This window comes from Canis aureus, chromosome 10 (genome assembly GCF_053574225.1).
Source record: "Canis aureus isolate CA01 chromosome 10, VMU_Caureus_v.1.0, whole genome shotgun sequence".
Taxonomy (NCBI): Eukaryota; Metazoa; Chordata; class Mammalia; order Carnivora; family Canidae; genus Canis; species Canis aureus.
Window position 1 is genome coordinate 39,972,864 of NC_135620.1, and position 21,725 is coordinate 39,994,588.

Consider the following 21,725-nt stretch of genomic DNA (forward strand, 5'->3'; position numbering starts at 1 on the left):
GTAGAGAACCACAATAAGAGAGTTTTTCTTCTAATACAAACTATGTCGTGAAAATTGCCAAGAATAGTCATTATAGTAAAGAAATATTATAAGAAGAAAACATTCCTTAACACTTGGATGGAGAATAAGTCAATACAGAAACTACAAACTGCCAAATAAAGCTAACTTTTATCTCATCATTTGGGAAACTTTTGCTTACATGTGTTTATTGATTTTTTTAAAACTAGCATACATTTATGATTAAAAAGTGCAGAGTATAATTTAGCTTTTCTTTTATTATCGAGAAATCACTTTAAGGATTTGGCTGAGGATCCGTATGCTAATAAATGTATTAGCAAAGAAAAGGAGTTCCAAACAGAGATTCTCTATTTCAAGAATTAGTTACTTTGTAATAAAACAATTCTTACAGCTGAAGGAGTAGGATAATCTCTACTTTAATTTTGTTTAACAATTGTACTGATCAACACTTTCATATTTTAGTACTTTTGCTTTAAAACTAATCTTGAAAAAAACTAATCTTGACAGCAACCCTATGAGTTAAAGGGAGCAAATGTTCATGTCTCATTTAATAGGTTACAAAACTGATTTGTAAAGATGGTTAAATGAGATAGTCTAATTTAGAATCAAAGACTTTTTCAGGCTCTGGATGTCTTAGAAAGTGACCAAAATTTCTCGTGAAAGTGGTTGTGGCACAGAGAGCCAAGTTGCCTAAAATACCATAATGGCAAAGTCAAAGCATGTCCAAAAGAGCACAATGGCCAAGTGTTGAATCCCAGCCTGTGGCTCTCTTTAGAAGTTTTGCCATCAGTATTGTTCACATCCAACCTCTGAACCATTTTAAAATTAAAAGTGTTCACCAAAAAAAAAAAAAAACCAAAAAACCAAAAACAAAAAAACCCTAAACAAAACAGTTAAACACTAAACATCCACTGAACATGGATATCTGTGTCTGGCCCTGTGTTAGACATTAGGGTTGTAAGGCTGAATATCACATATTCCCTGCCTTCAAGGGTTCATATCAGTATTTGCCTCTATTAATTTCTCTTAAACATCAGATCTCTATGATCTAAATGTTGAGATTTATTATTATATGGAATCTAATGGAAATATGATCTCTGCAGTCTGGAACCCTTACTTTAAAAATTGTAGCAAAACCTGCTTCTCTGAAATCATTTTGCCTGATTATTTCTCATCAACATTAAATCTTCCTGAGTTCTATGGTTACCTGTCGTGTGCTAAGTTTTGCCTTCCTGAAAATATGATTTAATACATGGCCTTTACTTTTCTATAGGTAAAAGCCTATGCCTTTAAGTCAAGACTCCTTCACCCACCATTCCTCATTCCCTCCTCCTCCTGGCACACTTCCTTCACACAGCACTGCTGTCCAGGTCCTGCAGAAGGGCCATAAAATAATGTACTCAATGATCAGCTTTAGCAGATAGATATCTAGGACTTGGGTTTGGCCAGATTAAGGCAAGATGTGACAGGTTCATCATCTTTCAGCTTTACACATTTTAGATACATTTAAAGTTGGCCTAAAAAGACATATGAATCAGCAGAAATGTGATTGACTTTTTTTAACATGAGTCATGTTAATTTTTTTCCTCTTCCATTTCCTTGCCTATCTGTAGCCTTTGTGTACACACACACACACACACACACACACACACATTTCCCACTCTGTCTTTAAAGAATCTGAATGTATATGAATGAGTGCAAAAGCTGACAGCCGTTATGAATTAGACACTCAACTACAACTTGTCCTTGCCTGTCTCATGTTAATTATTCATTCAACAAATATGCATTGAGACTGATTACATATCTGTGTACTGGGAGTTCAAAGGCATATTCATCTTTGTCAGGGACCTTAAGAAACACACAGTCCCTTCCTGGGGATGGATGTGTAAACAAGTAACTACAGCACAGTGGCTGATAAATGCTAACACAGCCGTGTGTATAAAGTCCTAGCAGCATGCTCCAGTTAACACAGACCAAGGCAGTGATTGATTTTACTGGAGATCAGAGAACGTTTCACTGGAAGATGGCATCAGGGCTCCATCTCAAAGCAGGAGCATGCATATACAAGTTGGAGAAAGTAAAAAGATGTGAGGAAGATAGAGAGGAGGGAGGTCTAGGCCATAGCAGGACCATGAACAGCATATCACCAATACCAAGCAGTTTGTCTTACAGTGCAACAGTGCCCAGTTCCCAGGGTACAGAGGATAAAAGTGATCAGAAACAGCAGAAATGAGTCTCGCATGTTAATTTAGGGTGTTGTGTGCCGCACTAATAATTTGACCTTTACCTATACCCAGTGGTTCTTACCCCTTTTTTCGAGAATCCAATGAAACCTATGAATCCTCTTTCCAGAAGTATGATAATAACACACATACACTCAAAATGGCACATACAGTTCTGAGTCCTCATAGCACATCTGGAATCCATTACTGGATGCCACCAGCTGTAGACATGGAACCATAGAAAGTCTCTTAGCAGGGACTGAACAGTCTAGCTCTGTATTCTAGAAAAAAAAAACTGGCAGCAGTGTGCGTAGGACAGGCTGGTGGGGGGTCAAAACACCAGATGAAAAAGCCAAAATGCCAGGCATGAGGCCTTAGACCCAGAATGAAGACAGTGCAAGGAGGGATGGAGAGGGTAGTAATGGAAAAGAAAAACATTTCAGAAATGAAACTGACATAGCTTGGTGTCTGATTAATGGTAGAGGATGTCAAGCATCAAATATTTTGTTATTGTTTGTGTTTATCTTCCCACTAAATTATAAATCCTCTGCAAGGTGTTGCTGTACCAGGCTCAACCCAGGAGTGAGCAGAAGCAGAGACATAAGCACGTAGGATTAAGACTTAACATTCAAGAGAAAAATAAGTCCTCCACCAACCAAGAGGCAGAGGGTCCGTGGGACTCTGGAGCTGATGGAGAGTTGCTAGTAGACACTGAGAATCAAATAAGGACCTGCTGAAATTGTTAATTGGGAGGGAAAACCATCATATCAGAGCAGCAAGTGAACTTGCTGGTTGTCATCTGTACCTTACAAGAGTTCCTTGCCACAGAGCCTCTAGTGGGGTATAGATGCAGGAGAGATCTGTTGACTATCAGCATGAGTCTATATTAAGCAATTATGATACTTCTGGATTCCTGGCACGCTTGGTTGGTTTGCTTTACATTGGCTATGGAAAAATATTCTCAGGACCATAAGTAGCTCTTCAAATTTGATTTATTTTCAAACTGCAGAACTTGTGAAACTATTCCAGTTATTCAAGCTGCTACCTCTAGCTACAGGTTAAAACCAGAGGGGAATTTTATCTACTAAAGATACAGAGATATGGTAGTTGAGATAACAGTTGCTTTTTAAAACATGTTTCTGAGCTACAGGTGTAGTGTTTTTGACAAAATTCATTTCCTTGTGTGTGTGGGGGGGCACATAATTGAACTGGAGAAAAGAAGTCCCAGAATTTCACATCACTTGAAAATTTTAAGTAACTAGATCTTCCTCTGCCCCCATCTCTGTTCCCCTTCTTTTATCTCTCCCAACCCCAACCTATGCTTATGCCATGCCCTATGTATATTTTTGAGCAACAAATAACAAGTAAACAAGTAATCTAGAATTTGATACAGAACATACTTCCAAAGCCTTTCACCATCTATTAAATGTCCAAATGTCTTACGCTTTCTTCTAAATGACATGTATAATAATTTCACTGATAACTGAGGTAGCTCAAAAATGCAAGCATAATCCCTGCCTTCGAAGAATTTGCAATCTACTTGGGAAAATTGCAGTTGGTCAGTACTGGTGGGTAAAATGATAAGCCCAAAGAGCTACAATGTCCTGTTTTAAATATAACTCATTCTGGGCAGCCATGGTGGCTCAGCAATTTAGTGCCACCTTCAACCCAGGGCCTGATTCTGGAGACCCAGGATGCAGTCCCACGTCAGGCTCCCTACATGGAGCCTGCTTCTCCCTCTGCCTGTGTCTCTGCCTCTCTCTCTTTCTCTCTCTCTCTCTTTCTCTCTCTGTCATGAATAAATAAAATCTTTTTTAAAAATTAAATAAATAAATAAATAAATAAATAAATAAATAAATAAATCTAATTCTATACTAATTCTTGCAAATTGATAATGCCTGGATGGAATACCAACTAACTGCAGATTAAGCAGGATATTGAGATAATGAAGAGTTTATCATTCTTTAACTTTTTCTGGGCATAAAGAATTGAATGCAAGCAAAAGTAGAAAAAAATATATAATATCAAGTCAAGGAGAATATTTTGGATTTCAATTCCAAACATTCATCCTGCAACATCCAAATGGCTCTTGAGAGAGAAAGCACCCGATCATGAGTATAGGAATGGAACCTAAATTACATCCCGAATCATGTGTAGCTTCATTCAGAATCAAGGCAGTACATTTTTTTCTCGGCCCAGATGACACCGTGGTCAACAACCAGGAAGAGTTGGGGGAGTTCTAAAATCAGAAATTTGATAGTGGCAGGAAGTTAGCTGGTGATTTTTTTGCAGCTTCTCTGTTATCAACTATAGTTTGAGTTTTTGTCCATCGGACTCCAAGCCATATTAACTTCCTAACTTTCTAGTTTCCTCAACAAGTCACAAAGTGAGCCTTCTGTCAAGAATTCTTTCTCCATGATTCCAAACCCCAACATGTGCTTTCCAGAGCCTCAGATGTTTCGTTAGTTCTACAGATGTTTTGTAAATGCATTCCAACAGAATTTGCCAGGGCTGCAGAAGGAATCTATGGCTGATTAGAGTCACAGTTTGGACAGGGCTTGAGTTAGATGAGATGGAACCGGAAACTGAAACTTCGAACTGGCTCACCAGGAAGTCAGGAATTCACAAAAAGAGTGGAGAAGGAATTTTATTTCAGGGGGTGTTTCAAACATGCCTGTTTTGGGGAGTGGAAGGGTGTGGAAGCCCCCAGAGCTGATTCTTCACTGTTTTCCTTGGTGCTTGGCCTGCATATTATTTTACGCTGGGGATTTTTTATTTTCTAAGTATAGAAAAAACATCAACCAAGATTAGCAGCTTAATTTTCAGAACTCCAGGTAAAATGGCTTTTTTCACACTTGTGACATAACGTAAGGGCTTTGAAATATCCCTACAAGTGCAAAGGGCCAAGAACATGATGACTGTCAGCACAAACATGGGGAAAAATGGGTTTTTAAAATATTTTATTTATTTATTTTAGAGCATGAGCGGAGGGCAGGGGCTGGGGAGGAGCAGAGGGAGAGGGACAAGCAGACTCCCCACTGAGCATGTGTCTGACATGGAGCTCAATTTCATGACCTTGAGATCATGACCTGACCTGAAACCAAGAGTAGGTTGCTTAATTGACTGAGCCACCCAGACACCCCAGAAATAAATGATTTTTAAAAATTACTACAGTTTGTATAGGATACAATTCTCCTATTGTCCATTTTTCCTTTGTGAAAGAAATGGAGTTACTGGTTTCAGCCTTCTGCTCCTAATTGCGCAGCCCTGAGGTTCAGGAGCAAACTATTAAAGCAAATTATTATAGTGGAAAAAGAAAACCAGACTGACAGGGTCTTTCTAGTAGAAAATCTCTTTATACACATGTATGGTCTGGAAGATTATAGTCTAGAAGATATATATATATATACACACACACGTGTATGTACATACACTGTATACATACATGTTTATGTATGCAGTATATATACAAAAGTTTTTATCCAAACTTAGAATTTGGAATCTCTATTAGAAAGAATGCATAATAATACTTATTTCAATATTCTATCAGGATTAAAACAGAGTATCTCTCTGTGCTAAGTGTATGCTTTTAGAAGAATAGAAACCAACAGTGATAGAATATTTTACTATGCTTTTCCTCAAGATAAGCTGACTCAAAATACTCAGACCAGTTGCAAATTTCCCGAATACTGGTCTTTGCTCATATCAGCAATTACTGATTTTAATTCAGCTGGCTGTGAAATTGTATTCTGGTGGAGCTCTCCAAAATGCCCAGAGGTTTCTCAGCAGTTTCTTAGATGAGCTGTAATCCAGCCTTGTCCTTGGAAAGAATACAAAAAAATCAAGTTACCATAGCTCTGAAATGAAAATCTCACTGAAGCATTTGACATTGAGCAGAGGCAGGTTTTTGTTTCCTAAAAAGTAACAAAGCTGTCTCAATTCTATCTCCAAGTTGTTATTCCCAGAATAAGAAAGAATTCTGAGTACAAAATTAATTTTTAAATATTTATTTATTCATTTTAGTGGGGAAGGGTACAGGGAGAGGGATAGAGTCTTTTTTTCTTTTTTTAAGATTTTATTTATTTGTTCATGAGAGACACAGAGAGAGGCAGAGACACAGGCAGAGGGAGAAGCAGGCTCCATGCAGGGAGCCCGATGCAGCACTTGATCCCTGGAACCAGAGATCATGCTCTGAGCTGAAGGCAGACACTCTACTGCTGACTAAGCAGTCTCCGAGTTGAACTCAAAGCTCCATGTGGGGCTCAAACCCATGGCCCAGAGATCACAACCTGAGCTGAAACCTAGAGCTGGCTGCTCAATCTACTGTGCTCAAAAATAATTTTTTTAAAAGAAAAACATTAGTTCTATTAAAAAAAAATTATGTACTGAGAAATGCTTCTTCAAATGGAAAGGAAGGTAACAATTTCAAGCTACGCAAAGCAAAACAAAAGGTGATCAGATAACAGGTGTAAAACCTGGCTCACCCAGATACTAGCCGTGTGACTTGTCCCGAGAGGGATTTATATATTCGCAGCAGAGTTGAAATAATTAACACTAACAAGCCAGAAAGGACATCCAGTACTTTACATATGTTCTCTTGGTTAACCTTCGTGATCACCCTAGTACGGGAAGTACCAATGTTCCCCTTTTACAGCTGCAGAAACTCAGTCAAAGAGATCTGACAATCCGAAGGCAAATTGACTAGGATATGACTCGTAAGGTCAGTGTGAGAGCCACAGCTGAGCACTTTCTCCTGTGGGATGATGTAGGGTGTTCAAGCTCTCTGAGCCTCAATCTTCTTGTTAGTAAAATAAGGGGAGGGGGAATCCAACCTGACATGGATCACTGTGAGGATTAAATGCAGTAATTTGGGTAGATTCTGGCTTACTTGCTGGCACATAGGTTCTTAGTAAATCTCAGCATTTTTCCCCTCACCAGCAACCCTCCAGGCTCAGGTGCAATTAGGTGCCCTCCCAAAATTGGGAAAGGTGTATGCTAGGGTGCACTCATGAACAGGTACAGGGGAAGAAAAAGGAAGCCAGGTGCCCAAAAGTCTTTGTGAGGCCTGCATAGCTTTTACACCGTGTTACAGAATTGACTTTTCTTCTCAGTAGCAGGGGACAGGTTTCATGCAGTGGCCTCTGAGAGACCATGCACTGTGTCACTGGCAGTTCATCATATCCCCCAGCAGTGCAGCTGTGATAAGAACCAGATGATCTGAATTTCCTAAGCAAAGCCAGCAGCAAATATCTGGGAAAGCGCATGCCTCAGTATCCACATGCTCTGCTCTTTAAGAAACTACATCAAAAAGCCAATGGACTTTTACAAGAGCCCAGTTACAGCTTAATGTCCGTGAGCTCTCAAATCAGGGAATCGCAACCCCTAACACGTGAAGTTGGTGAAAGAACCAGTATTCCAAATTGTCAAAAAAGCCACAGATTAGATAAAATTTATAGAGACCTGATATGTGTAGGAGAGTTACAAATGGAATCTGCAGATTCATTTTCAAAGCTTGGTATAGGGACAGGATGTTTCTGTGTGTAGATTTCTCCACTTTGCGTGGGCTCGCCCCAGAAAAATGGTCCTCTCATTACTGGGGAGGTTGCCCCCTCTTTTTAATTTAGAAGAATGTGACATCCATTTGTGCAGTCACATGCATAGCTCCAGATGGCTTAAGCTAAATGCTGTCTTGGAGGAGAGGAAAACCAGAGACTCTGGTGCCTTTCTGCTGATCTTGAAATAGTAAGAATGGCTCTTTGCCTCGTCTCGTAACCCATTTTGCTGCATTTGAAGATCTGTTGGTGTTTGAAAAACACTTTGCTTATAATGTAACTTCATCTGTTCTGTGACTCCCATTTTACAAAAACCTGTATCACCCATTCCCTCAGCTCCTACCACTGTTTTTATTGCGTTCCATATAGCTTGACCTCTTGTTACAACATTTGGGAAAAATATTTTCCAAGGCCTCTGTATATACATGAATAGAACTGCAGAGTCTTTTTACTGCTAATTTGTGCTTCATCCTACAATATTTTTCATAAGTCCTGCATAACCCGTCCCATGACCATAGAAGGTCATCCTAATAGACATCCATTCAGTGTCTATTGGGCAGTGAGATGCAGGGAATGCATACTTCACATGGTTACTCCAAGTGCTTAACTACTTGTAGCCATCAGGCTTAAATTTGTTCACCTGAGACTTGGTTATTGATTTCAAAGCAATTGGCTCTGAAACCAACTGCAAAACAAACAGTTGAAAAATCATGATTGGGTAAACCAGCAATGGTGAAGAAATGACACCATCCTGAGGTTAATGTACTCAGAGAAACTATTCTGATCTTTGAATATTTCTAGGATGTACATGATCATCTGTGGCCACAGCCTACATTCTAGGCAGTCATCACTGACTGAGGCTTAGCACATCTCAACTGGCCAGAGCAATGCATGGATGGATGCTGAGAGTTGATTGCTGAGTTTTCTTACAAGAAAGTAGTTGATTTAGCAGTCATCATCAATGCATCAATGCTACATATAAAGGTCATCATGTGGCACCAAAGATATAGAACTCTAGATCTGGATTTTTTCTCAATTGAATAACTCAAGGCAAATACTCAATTTTCAAATATTATAGAGCCAAGATGCAGGCCTTTCTTCTCTCAGCATTTGCTGGATTTCTAAAATGCTGGCTCAAAAGAGGCACCCATTGTCCATCTTAACCCATCCATCCACTACAAAGTAAAATGAGTGCTGTAATAAGGGTAGGGTTTATAATGAATTTTCTCCTCAAGTTTAGTATCATATGCAGTTTTGATCATTTTGGATAAATCTGATGACACTTGGAGTCTTATTTACAGAATTTAGTGGTTGCCATTTCGTTCTTGGTCAATTCATAGCAAACGCTCACCAACTCACCTGACACTGTTGCTGAAATGCCCTGCAGTGGGGTCAGGAGTAATCTCTTGGTCACTGTGTTGTATAGCATCTGTGAGCTTGTTTCTGAGATACTGAGATTCAAATATTATATTTAGGGATGCCTGGGTAGCTCAGTGGTTGAGGGTCTGCCTTTGGCTCAAGTAATGATCCCACAGCGGGCTCCCCACAGGGAACCTGCTTCTTCCTCTGCTTGTGTCTCTGCCTCTCTCTGTGTGTCTCTCATGAATAATAAATAAATAAATAAATAAATCATTAAAAAATAAAATATTATATTTATGTGACAGAAATCCAATTGGAAAGATTGCCCAAGGTATATTTTAAAAGCTTAAACTTTTGGTTTCAGAAACAACCATCATTGCTTCTAGGCAACTCATTATCTAGTTCCTTATTATTTCTGCCTCAGTTTCTCTTGCTAGGTGCAATTCAAAGTTAAGACTTAAAAAAAAATGCTACTGTGGTAAAGAGGAACGCACATTTCCAAACAAGAGAGAGTAAGCTCCAATCCCATCTGGACCAGACACAAAAGTTGTTTATACTGAGGCCCTCTTAAAAACCGTAATAAGCTGATGCTGGTAGGTCTTAAATGACCTGAAATGCATTGCTGCATTGGTGTTTCTGGTTGTAAATGTAGAAATCTGGCACAGTTAAAGAGGAGTAAAATCACTCCACGTTCTATAACATTAAACATGGATTCAGTTGACATGAATTATGTTTATTCCACTTGCTAAAAGACAACTTGGAGAATCTTCCAGTTTGAGAAACAGGCCCATGACTTACTTCTGGGTTCGTGTGTGATCTGTTTCAGAGCAGCATGGGCAGTTTGTACGTCTAGTTGTACTGAAAGTTGTAACTTATGATGAGGTAAGAGATTTAGTCTGTACAACCTCACCTGAGAGCCGTTTTAGTGCTTCTTTGGACAAGGTACATGAAAATAAACCAAGCAACTCAACATAGACTTTGAAACAATTTCTTTAGAAAAACAACATCTCAGCTATACATTATTTCCAAAACATCTTAGAGAGCGGCCAGAGGGAAACCTCCCAAGGCTTTGGCATTCTAGTTTTCTTATCTCACATGGAAATGGAGTTCACATGTGAATACTGCGTGTGGATTTTTCTTTTTATGCAGTTGTGATCATTGGATAGTATCGTAATTTGTAATCACTCATCTTACTCATTTTAATTATTTCATGAATCCTAGCATTTGTGATGTTGGTTTTCATCTCAGACTTATTTAATTTGAATAAAGTGAGGGACATTACATTGTACAAATGTATGTTTGTCACAAATAGTTACTGCATCCAGCAAATACCATAGCTCTCAACAGAACTTCTTCCAGTCACACAGAGAAAACTTAAAGGGAGCCAGAAGATGCACAATAAACTTGTTAAAAATCTGAGGAATGAATTTAATGGATATGTGGACAATGTATACTTCATTGCCAAAGAGTCTTTTCTCCCTCAGTATATAATTAAGTTCTGGAAACAGAGTGCCCCATATTGCCTTGATTAAAGATTGATTTTATTAATCCTAAAAACCAGGCTTGGGAGCTCAGTAAATACTTCCTTTAGAAAGAACAGACTCTGAGGTAACCAGTGTTTCTTTTGCCCATTCTGTTCCACATTTTATAGGGTCCTTGAACTACTGACAGGTCATATCACCAGGTAAATCCAATGTGGCAGGTGGCTGGCTGGGAGGTTCTGCTGTGGGAACATCCGGGTGTTCAGAGAGCTGATGCCTTAGGAGTACAGTGTCTCAGCTAAACCTAGTAGGAAAAAAAAAACATTAGTTCCTTCCCAGAGCACCTTCTACAACCTTTCAGAGTGCACATGTGTTTATAAATAATGTTAACAATAAATAAGGTTAATAAAAGGGGCAAATGCGTATACAGTGCTAATTTAAGCCCTATTAGCTTCTGAAAGATGGATGTCTGTATGTGTGTATTTTTATTGTGATAAAATGTATAAAATTTACCATTTTAATCATTTTTAGGTGCACTGTTCAGTGACATTAGGTACACCTAAAGGCTGTACTCTCATTGCTGTACAACCATCACCACTGTCCATTTCCAGAATTCTCTTCATTTTCCCAAACTGGAACTGTGTGCTCATTAAAAAACGATTGACCATGCCTCCCGTGCCCCTGCCCCCAGCAACCACCATTCCACTTTTTGTCTTTATGCATCCGACTACTGGAGGTGCCTCATATAATTTTTGTTCCTTCTGTCCTTTTATGCTAAGCTTATTTCTCTTAGCATGATGCCTTCAGGGCTCATGCATGTTGTAGCATGTGTCAGAATGTCCTTCCTTTTAAGGCTGAATAATGTGCTCTTGTGTGTATATATCATATCTGAGTTATGCACTCAGCCACTGATGGACATTCGGGCTGTTTTCAGCCTTATGTGACTTTTATATATGAACTGTTAATTCTCATAATAATAGTCTTTATTATCCTTATTTGCTGATTAAAATCTGAAGCATAAAGAGGTGACCTATAAGAAGCCCTGGCAACAGGGCTAAGTAGTCTTTCAGTCCCTGCTCTTAACCAACATGCTATCCTGGGCTAGCCCTTTTCAAATGACTTATGAATCTATGAATCTAAATAAAGCTCATATTAGTTAGACAAGCCTTGATGCAACACCCTGAGGTGGGGTTTCTAGCTTTGCCTGTTCAGGTTTTAAAAGGTCCAAGGAGTCATCAATTTGACAACAGAGCAGCCCCATAGCAACTGATCCATAAAGAAGCCTACTACTGCAAAATAAAGTTTTCTGAGGGGCTAGAGGATGTTCTTTCCTTTTTCAGGAGCCTCTTCTGTGTGATAACACTTTGCATATAAACAGGTAGGCCATGAGAGAGTGATTAAAAACAAAATTAACAACAACATCAATAACAATATGAATTACCACTTGTAGACCTACTATGCCCTGGTTACTTTACTTACATTAACTCAAGTTCCCTCAATGCTTCATAAGAGGTAACCCTCCTTTTCGCCTCCATGTCCCATCCTTTCACGGTATTTATTGCACATCGCCTGTGCTCTCTCTTAGAGGGAAAACTGAAGATGAAATTGTCATATTGTCTAACATGTATATCTTTCCAAATCTAAATAGTTTTGGAACTTTAATGTTTTTCATAATTATGTCCTTGATTGATACCAGAAGATGCCATCTTTAATGTTTGGATATCATGTTTAATTTACTCAGTAAAATAATTTGACCCCAGTTTACATTCACTATTTGTAGAACCATTGCTATGGACTGAATTGTGGCCCCCACACCATTCATATGTTGAAGTCCTAATCCCCAGTGTGATTGCAATGCAGATAATTAGTTGGGATGGGGGTCATGAAAGTGGGATCCTCATGATGGGATTAGTGTCTTTAGAGGAAGAGACACCAGAGAACTTGCTCTGTTCTCGTTCTCTCTCTCTCTCTCTTCCTCTCTCTCTCTCCTCATACAAAGTGGAGGCCATGTGAGCACACAGTGAGAAGGTTGCCTTCTGCAACCCAAGGGGAAAGCTCTCACCAGGAGCCACCCATGCTGGCATCCAGAACTATGAGAAAATTATTTTTTATTGTTTAATCCACCCAGTCTGGTATTTTGCTATGGCAGCTTAAGCAGGCTAATACGACTGTGCATGTATGTATATGACATTCTCGATTTATAATAACATAATTGTGGGTAATATTTATTCATGTTCTACTCTGAAACTAGTCCTAGGCTAAGTTCATTTAGCCAATCTTCTTACAGAGTATGTATGTGTGTGTGTGTGTGTGTGTGTGTGTGTGTGTGCATGTAGTAGCATGGTTATAATATTATCCCCATTTTATAAAAAGGGAAATTTTAGTGTAGGCGGGTGGTAATTTAATTGTTCAAGGACACTTAGTAAAAACAGAATCCATATACCAACCCAGGCAGTTTCTAACTCCAGAGCCTATGGCACAAATTTTATCTTTGCCTCTTATGAGAAAAGTAAGGCTTAACATGGAGATGGGTACATAAACAGTTTTCTATATAGTAGGTGCAGATTTCACTAGGAAGCCTGTCAGTAACAAGCAAATCTATGAGTGTCAAGAGGCAGTCCCTGCATTACTGAGGTTACTTCATGTAGTTATTCTAATTAACAAGTCTGAAATCTGGAAATGATGTTCCTCCCTTAAAAAAAAATGTGTCAGTTGTATGAGTTGTTAAATTTTGGAAGGTTAAGCTGATAAACACATTTCAAGCTTCTCAGAGCAGAAACATCTCTGAGAGCAGTTTCTCTGTTTTCACGAAGCAGTAGTAGATGAGTAGACTTATGCTCCTTGGGCAAAATTGTGACTTCAGTGCAAAATGTGGCTTCGATGTATCTACCCCTTACCCAGATTCTTATTTCTTGCTCCCTGTTTTAGTTGCTCCATTATGCAATCTCTGTCCCTTTCAGGCATGACCCTAGGTCCTTAAACTTAAAATCAAATAGTCCTCTCTGCAAACATACACACATTATTAAATTGGAAAGAATCTGCTTAGTGTTTTCATCTCCAGCAAGGCTACCATATATAGACATACAGAACACCCACACTTTAGGACACATTTCACGGGTCACTGGGGACATGATACTGACCATCCTTTTTTTCTCACAGAGCTCCAGGACAGCACGCTCTGAAGAGGACCGGGATGGCCTGTGGGATGCGTGGGGCCCATGGAGTGAGTGCTCACGCACCTGCGGGGGAGGAGCCTCCTACTCCTTGAGACGCTGCCTCAGCAGCAAGTAAGTCCTGCACCCCCCTAGGATGAGTGGGGAGTTTGTAAGACCCAGCAGTAACAGGTTCAGTGCATACTTTTGTGGTTGGGAGTATGCAGAGCATTTGGTGGCACATAAATCCAGATGAAAGGAAGTTACCAGGAATTAAATCTATGCATCTATAGCTCAGTTATTAATATACTTCTATGTACTAAGCAATATAGAATTTATCTCATTTACCAAGCAAATTTTATCTGTTGTCATGTTATTTTTTTTAATTTTTTAAAAGATATTATTTATTTATTCCTGAGAGATACAAATTGAGAGAGAGAGAGAGGCAGAGACAGAGGCAGAGAGAGAAGCAGACTCCATGCAGGGAGTCTGACATGAGACTTGATCCTGGGACCCCAGGATCACAACCTGAGCCGAAGGCAGACGCTTAACCCCTGAGCCACCCAGACGTCCCTCTGTGGTCATGTTAGAACCAGAAAGAGGATTTGTAATTAGAAATGGACCTCATGTATTAAAGCTTTATGATACATTATGCTTATTGAATCGCCTTAATTATACTGGCAAAACCAGCAACCATTTTAACATTAACACCATATGAGTTTATGTTGGATTCCATTGCTATCAAGCACTTTGCAAATGACTGATATGTGGGTTTGGTGTTTTGATGTCATAATGGATGGAAGTTCCCTAAGGTTATTCAGTTCAGTGAATGATGAATTTTGCATATGAGGAGATTTGGAAAAACAGAAACTGCTGTGGGAATTGGGCATGGGAGTGAGAGCAGTGGTGAAGGTGGATAGTGGCTAATGGTTGCTAAGCTGAAAGTAAAGGCCTGAGGCATTGTACTTGGAAGAATAATAATTCAGAACTGTATCTTGAGCTGTGTGGTCTATGACTAGATTTTTCTCCAAACTATAAAATACAAAGCACAATAGTAATATTTTTTAATGAAAGAATTTTATTTGATGTTGAAAAGTATTATATGTGACAAATAAGAGGTTTGATTAAAATTGCCGTATATTATAAAACATGAAACTGAAGAAGGAAAAAACATACATATATCTGCTGATTCTTCTAGATTTTTCATGAAGAGTGGAAAGTAGTAAGATGTAGGTTCAGAAAAATGTCAACATACTCTAATGAGTAAAAATTTCTTGAATTCAAAGTTCGAGTCTCATTCCTTTCTGTGTCATCCAGGCCTGCACATGATCTGACAGGTCTTCCTTTACTGAATCCACTGATAACTGGAGACCATTTTGGTTCCAGGCAGATCCCAGTGGAAATGATGTACCCTGGGAAACCTGGCCAAAGGGCATATCCTGTAAGAAACCAGATCAATTTTGCTGTTTAACCACACTGGTGTTTGGGTCTACTCAGAAGATGGAGCTATTGGATTGCATCCACTAGCATGTTTGTCATCTTTGGAGGCCTGCTTCATATCAAGCCAGATCTCTGAGCTGATTAGGAAAAAACAGACCTTTTACTTTTATGATTCACCTCTTTTCTTAGTCTTAAATATCAGAAACTTCCTACATCTGCACTGCATGATGCTACATGGTGATAGTGCCATGAGATATAACTGATAACAAACATACATCAGCAAAGCCAAAATGTACAAATTTGAAATGTTCCTATTATGCAGTTTTTTCAAATGGCCATGTTTGAATATTCTATAGGGTTGATCCAGAACATGTGTCTCACAAAACTGGTAAGGAGTGTATGGAGAATTTTCATACTGGCTCTCTGATGTGAATGCCACATTGTGAGACTCTTGTACTGAATAAGAGACTGATGTGCAACAAAAGGTAGAATTTTATCATTCAGCAAAGCATCAAGTATTGATGTTATGTGAAATTCACAATTACTTCTTTTTCACCTAGTAAATTAATACTCTAATTGTTAGCGTTTTATTGAGATACTATTGAGGATTTCAGTTGTCATCTACTCACAAGGCATTGGAAAAGTAAAATGTAAATTATAAAAATGTAAACATATAGGCTGTATGTCTTCATTTGACTTTCAAATATTGAAAAAATATATATATTAAGTAAACTCATACTAGGCTGGATAGGAAGCTAAAACAATGAGGGGAGGGCAGACCAGCAGCCTTCTGTGGATGGTCATCTGTGGCCTTCATATTCATTTTGAATAGCTAATCAGCTTAATGGATTTTCTTTCATCTCCATTCTACATTTAGACATTCAAATTTAATTTGATCACCTTATACCCTTGAGAAAGATCAGAGGTTATGAATATATATGTCCTTAGAGGCCCTGTAGAATACATGTTATAGTCTACTGGTAAGCATTCAAATTCAGCCCAAATAAATCCTATCCACCTGTTGAATTAATTTGCCAGACCAATTTTCCAGCCTGGTGATATGTTCTCACAGGTCTCTTTTAGCTCTGATATTTTTAAGTCTATCAGCTAATAATTATTCTATTCCAAATATGATAGAACTGTAAAAGCAGTTAAAATACTCAGATGTTATGGAATAAAGGACAACTGCTCAACTTCTGGAATTAATTATGTTCTGTGATGGATGGGGAGCTTGTGAAGAGGCTTGGTTAACTTTCTGAGTTTGAGAACATCTTCTCTGAGTGATCTTTTGAAGAGTTCAGGAAAATAAAAATCAGTGGAGGGAAAGCAGAGTGAAAATATGGACAAGCATTAAATATAAAATCCTTCATTCTTCTCACTGGTGGTGTTTGATGCTGGAGAAAAAGCCTTGACCCAGGGAGATACTGAGCAGAATCTTTTCTTTGGCTTTTCCCCTATCCTTTTTCTCGGCTCACAGAAAATAAGGAAGGCTTAATTTCCCCAATCTCTGATATTGGAGCATTGATAATTGCCTTTACTTGCAACCCTGGTTTGACCAATAAGAGAAGGCACCATATAAACTTTCTTTCTACAACCTTTACTAATTTCCATAAGATTACTTAAGTTTCATTGAATAACTCTGATAATGCAACTTTTTTTCTCCCCAAATTTTTATTTAAATTCTAGTTAGTTAACATGTAGTGTAATATTAGTTTCAGGAATAGAATTTAGTGATTTATCACTTACATTCAACACCCAGTTGAATATATGACTCTCGCTAATCTTACATCACTAATTCTGCTTTCACTTTTGCATCAAAATGTCTGGTTTGGGTTTTTTTTTTCCTAATTAGAAAATAGAATATATGTACTTGTACTTTATGACGGTTCTTTATTTTCAGTGAATTAAACAGTGTACCAACTACCTTGAGAAGCTGCTGCTTTTCTCTACTTCTTCACTTTCCCCCACTAAATACTCTGAAATAACATTTTTAACAAATGCATTTTTCTGACTGATCTAGTAGTGTGGCTTGTTTAGTGGAAACTATCCTTCTTCAGCCTAAATTACTTAAGCATATAGTTTTTAAATTTGATACTAAAGATCTGTCTCTGAGAGCTCTAGCTTTGTCTTCAGCCAGTTAATTTAAGTTTTCCCATAAGGAATTCCAGATGCATAAAGCACTTAAGAATACTGTGTGTAACATCATATGTACCACTGTACTACGTCTGTGCCAAGACCAAGGTCAAAGGGGTAAATGGCAGTTCATTTGAAATGGCAATGAGTCAGATAGCTGGACGCTCTTACGTGCAGTGTCAACCTTTATATTGGTGCCTGAAGAAGACTTAAAGGTCTTTTATGACATTTTTTACATTCTGAAATGCCAAATTAATCTCCAGACTAACAAATAGTATGGATTAATAGATTAATATATTAAGAGTAAGAATATTTTGTTAAATCTCAACTGATTAAATGAAGGGCTTGTCAAATTTATATATATCCAAATAGCAAAAAAATGGCTTGCTTATAAAGGATGAAAGCATTTTTTAGAGTTAATAAATTTTGCATTGAATTTTTTTAGTTGAATATAATTTTTGGAGCTGAATAAAATTATTAGATGAGTAAGAAAAAAAATCATCACACCGTGGAAGTACCTAAAAAAAAGAAGATTATGATATCATCACACTGTGGAGGTATCTAAAAAAAGGAAGATTATGATATTATTCCAAAGGGATGTGGCTGCCAAAATGTTGTCAATATAAATATGGAAAAATTAAAATAAACATCCTCAAGGAGTCTTATCTCACAGTAATGGGGAAGATCATTCAAACTTGTCATTTCATAATTGTGGTAAGGGAAAGTAAGTTAACTCCTCAGAATTTTTTTTTTAAGATTTTATTTATTTATTCATGAAGACACAGAGAGAGAGAGGCAGAGACACAGGCAGAGGGAGAAGCAGGCTCCATGCAGGGAGCCCGACGCGGGACTCGATCCCGGGTCTCCAGGATCACATCCTGGGCTGAAGGCGGTGCTAAACCGCTGAGCGACCCGGGCTGCTCCTCAGAATTTTTAATTGCAAACATAATTTTTCTCCCATAAAAATATTGATACTTACAGTAATATAAACTTTAGTTAGCAAGTAACTTCTACACCATAAAATAATAAATACCAAAAGAAAAATTTTAACATTAAGATTTGGCTTCTGAAATATTTTTTTTCTTTTAAAATCATTTCATCTCTATCATAACATCCAATTAAGGTTCACAGTACTTGTTTTAAGAGGTTTTAGAACTTTCAGCTAAAATGAGCCCTAAAGCAAGATTTATCTGTTATTCATCTAGTGTTATATGTTATCAGCCTTGTTTTCATTGGAAATGCTTGAGTTTTTGTTTAAAGGAAAGATATACAAGTTCAGAATGGATCTGATTACTCTGTCATTCATATGAGATGCTCTTTTCATTGTGTTAGGGAAGATTTCACACTTCAGATGTTTAAGAGTTTGTGGTTGCCTTCCTTTTACTTTCCAGGTTAAAGCCTAATCTCAGTGTATTACCAGGACTTCTAATCATCCAGATCATATATCTTTAGAGGGATGCTTTTTCCCCCTCTCTAAGATCTGATCTCCTTTCAGGAGAATACACTAAGTCCAAAGACTGAATGTTTGGAACCAATTTATGGCCTATGTTACCCCATAAACCTGTTTGTTAGAATAAAAAATGGTTGGCAATATGTTTGATGTCCACAACCTTTACTAGCCATATTGGGAATTTGTAACTCTTGGCTGTCTTTTTTCTGTTTATTTAAAAATTCTTTATTTGGCTAGTTCAATAGCCCGTGTGAAGTTTTTATTTCTCTTCAATTTTCTTTTTTTTAAACTATTAAGATACCATTGACATAAAAAGAACATATATTTAAGGTATATAACTTAATGTTTCAATGTATTTATACATTGTGAAAAGATCACCACAAGGAAGCTAAATAACTTATCTATCACACCTATATAATATATAGATTACTGTATGTGCATGTATATGCTGAGAAAATTTAAGAGGTATCTTCTTTCAACTTTCAAGTATACAATACAGTCTAAACTGTTAACTGTTACCACCATGCATACATTAAATCTCCCAAAGTCACTCATCTTCCATAACAGAAACTTTGTACTCTTTGACCAACACTTCCTCATTTCTCCCTCTCCTCTGCTCCTGGTAAAATACCATTATACTTAGGCTCTGCTTTTATGAGTTTCACTATTTTAGATTCCACTTATAAGTGAGATCATGCAGTGTTTGTCTTTCTGTGTCTGGCTTATTTCACTTAGCATAATATCCTCCAGATTCTTCCATGGTGTCACAAATGGCAGAACTTCCTTCTTTATTAAGACTAAATAATATTCCATTGCATGTGTATACCACTTATTCCTCTGTCAGTGGACATTTAGATTGTTCCCATGTCTTGGTGATTATGAATAATGCTGCAGTGAAAATGGGTGCGGCTGTCTTTTCAAGATCCAGATTTCATTTCCTTTTGATACATAAACTTAGAAGTGCAATTGCTGAATCATATAGTGGTTGTATTTTTTTTATTAAAGATTTTATTTATTTATTCATGAGAGACTCCGAGAGAGAGGCAGAGACATAGGCAGAGGGAGAAACAAGCTCCTCCAAGAGAGCCCATGTGGGACTTGATCCTGGGAAGTCCGGGACCACGCCCTGAGCTGAAGGCAGACGCTTAACCATTGAGCCACCCAGGTGTCCTATAGAGTTTGTATTTTTTATTTTTTGAGGAATCTCCATATTCTTCCATAATAGTTTCACCAATTTACCAATTTGCTTCCTATCAACAATGTGCAAAGTTTCCCTTTTCTTCACATCTCACCAATACTTGTTACTTTTGTCTTTTTGATAATAGTCATTCTAACAGGTATGAGCTCATATCTCACTGTGGTTTCGATTTGCAGTTCCCTGATGATTAGTGATGTTGAGCACCTTTTTATGTGCCAGTTGGCCATTGTATATCTTCTTTTGAGAAATGTCTGTTCAATTTCTTTGCCGAGTTTTAGTTAGATAATTTGGTTTTTAACAATTGATTGTGAGAGTTTATATTTTGGATATTAACCCTTTATCAGGTATATAGTTTGCAAATATTTTCTCCCATTATGTAGATTGCCTTTTAACGTTGTTGATTGTTTCCTTTGCTGTATATAAGCTTTTTAGTTTCATCTAGTCCCACTTACCTTAGTTTTTGCTGCATGTGGTTTTGGTGTCATGACAAAAGTCATTGCCAACACCAATGTCAAGAAGCTTTTTTCCTATTTTCTTCTAGCAATTTTACAGTTCCAAGTCTTACTTTTAAGTATTTCATCCATTTTGAGTTGATTTTTGTATTCCTGTGAGAATAAGTGTCCAATTTCATTCTTGTAAATGTGGATATCCAATTTTCCTAACATCATCTATTGAAGAGATTATCTTTTCCCCATTGTGAGTTCTTGGCACCCTTGTCAAAAATTAGTTGACCATATATGTGTGAATATACTTCTGAGCTCTTTGTGTTTTGTTTTGTTTTTTTAAAGATTTTATTTATTCATGAGAGACAGAGAGAGAGAGAGGCAGAGACATAGGAAGAGAGAGAAGCAGGCTCCATGAAGGGAGCCTGAAGTGAGACTCAATCCCAAGACTCCAGGATCATAACCTGAGCCAACGTCGGACGCTTAATCACTGAGCCACCCAGGTGTCCCTGAGCTCTTTGTTTTGCTCCATTGGTCTAAATGTCTGTATTTATGAAATATAGTTTGAAATCAGGAAGTGTGATACCTCTAACTTTTTTATTCTCTCTAGGGATTTCTTTGGCTATTTGGGGTCTTTTGAAATTCCATATGAATTATAGCTTTGTTTCTCTATTTCTGTAAATAATGCCATTGGAATTTTGATAGGAAGTGTATTGACTCTATTGATCACTTTGAGTATCACGGACATTCTTCCAATCTGTGAACATGGGTTATCTTTCCATTTATATATGCCTTTAATTTCTTTCATCATTGTTTTATAGTTTTCAGGGTATAAGTCTTTCACCTAATTGGATAAGTTTATTTCTAAGCACTTTATTCTCTTTGATGGTGTTGTAAATGGGAATTTCTTAATTTCCTCTTCTGGTAGTTTGTTCTTAATGTGTAGAAATGCTGTTAATTTTTATGTTGACTTTGTATCCTGAAGCTTTATTGAATTTATTATTTATCGTAGTTTTTTGTTGTTGCTGAATCTTTAAGTTTTTCTACATATATGACCATGTAATCTGCAGAGAATATTTTATTTCTTCTTTTCCGACTTGGATGCCTCTTATTTCATATCTAATTGCTGTAACTAAGACTTTTGGCTCTACATTAAACAGAAGTGGTTAAAATGGGCATTCTTGTGTATATTGAATTTTAGAGGAAAAGCTTTCAGTTTTTTTCCCATTATTTTGATGTTAGCTGTGGGTTGTTCAAATACGACCTTCATTGTGTTG

The 21,725-nt window shown here is 37.6% G+C and overlaps 1 protein-coding gene across 4 annotated transcripts in view; it reads left to right on the forward strand.

Moving 5' to 3' along the window:
* ADAMTSL1 (ADAMTS like 1) overlaps nucleotides 1-21,725 on the forward strand; it is an 873,417-nt gene that overhangs the window by 510,604 nt on the left and 341,088 nt on the right. For all 4 annotated transcript variants that reach the window (XM_077912089.1, XM_077912090.1, XM_077912093.1 and 1 more), the window contains one exon: nucleotides 13,792-13,919. In XM_077912089.1, coding sequence (XP_077768215.1) covers nucleotides 13,792-13,919 — 128 coding nt within the window. The remainder of the gene's footprint in view (nucleotides 1-13,791; nucleotides 13,920-21,725) is intronic.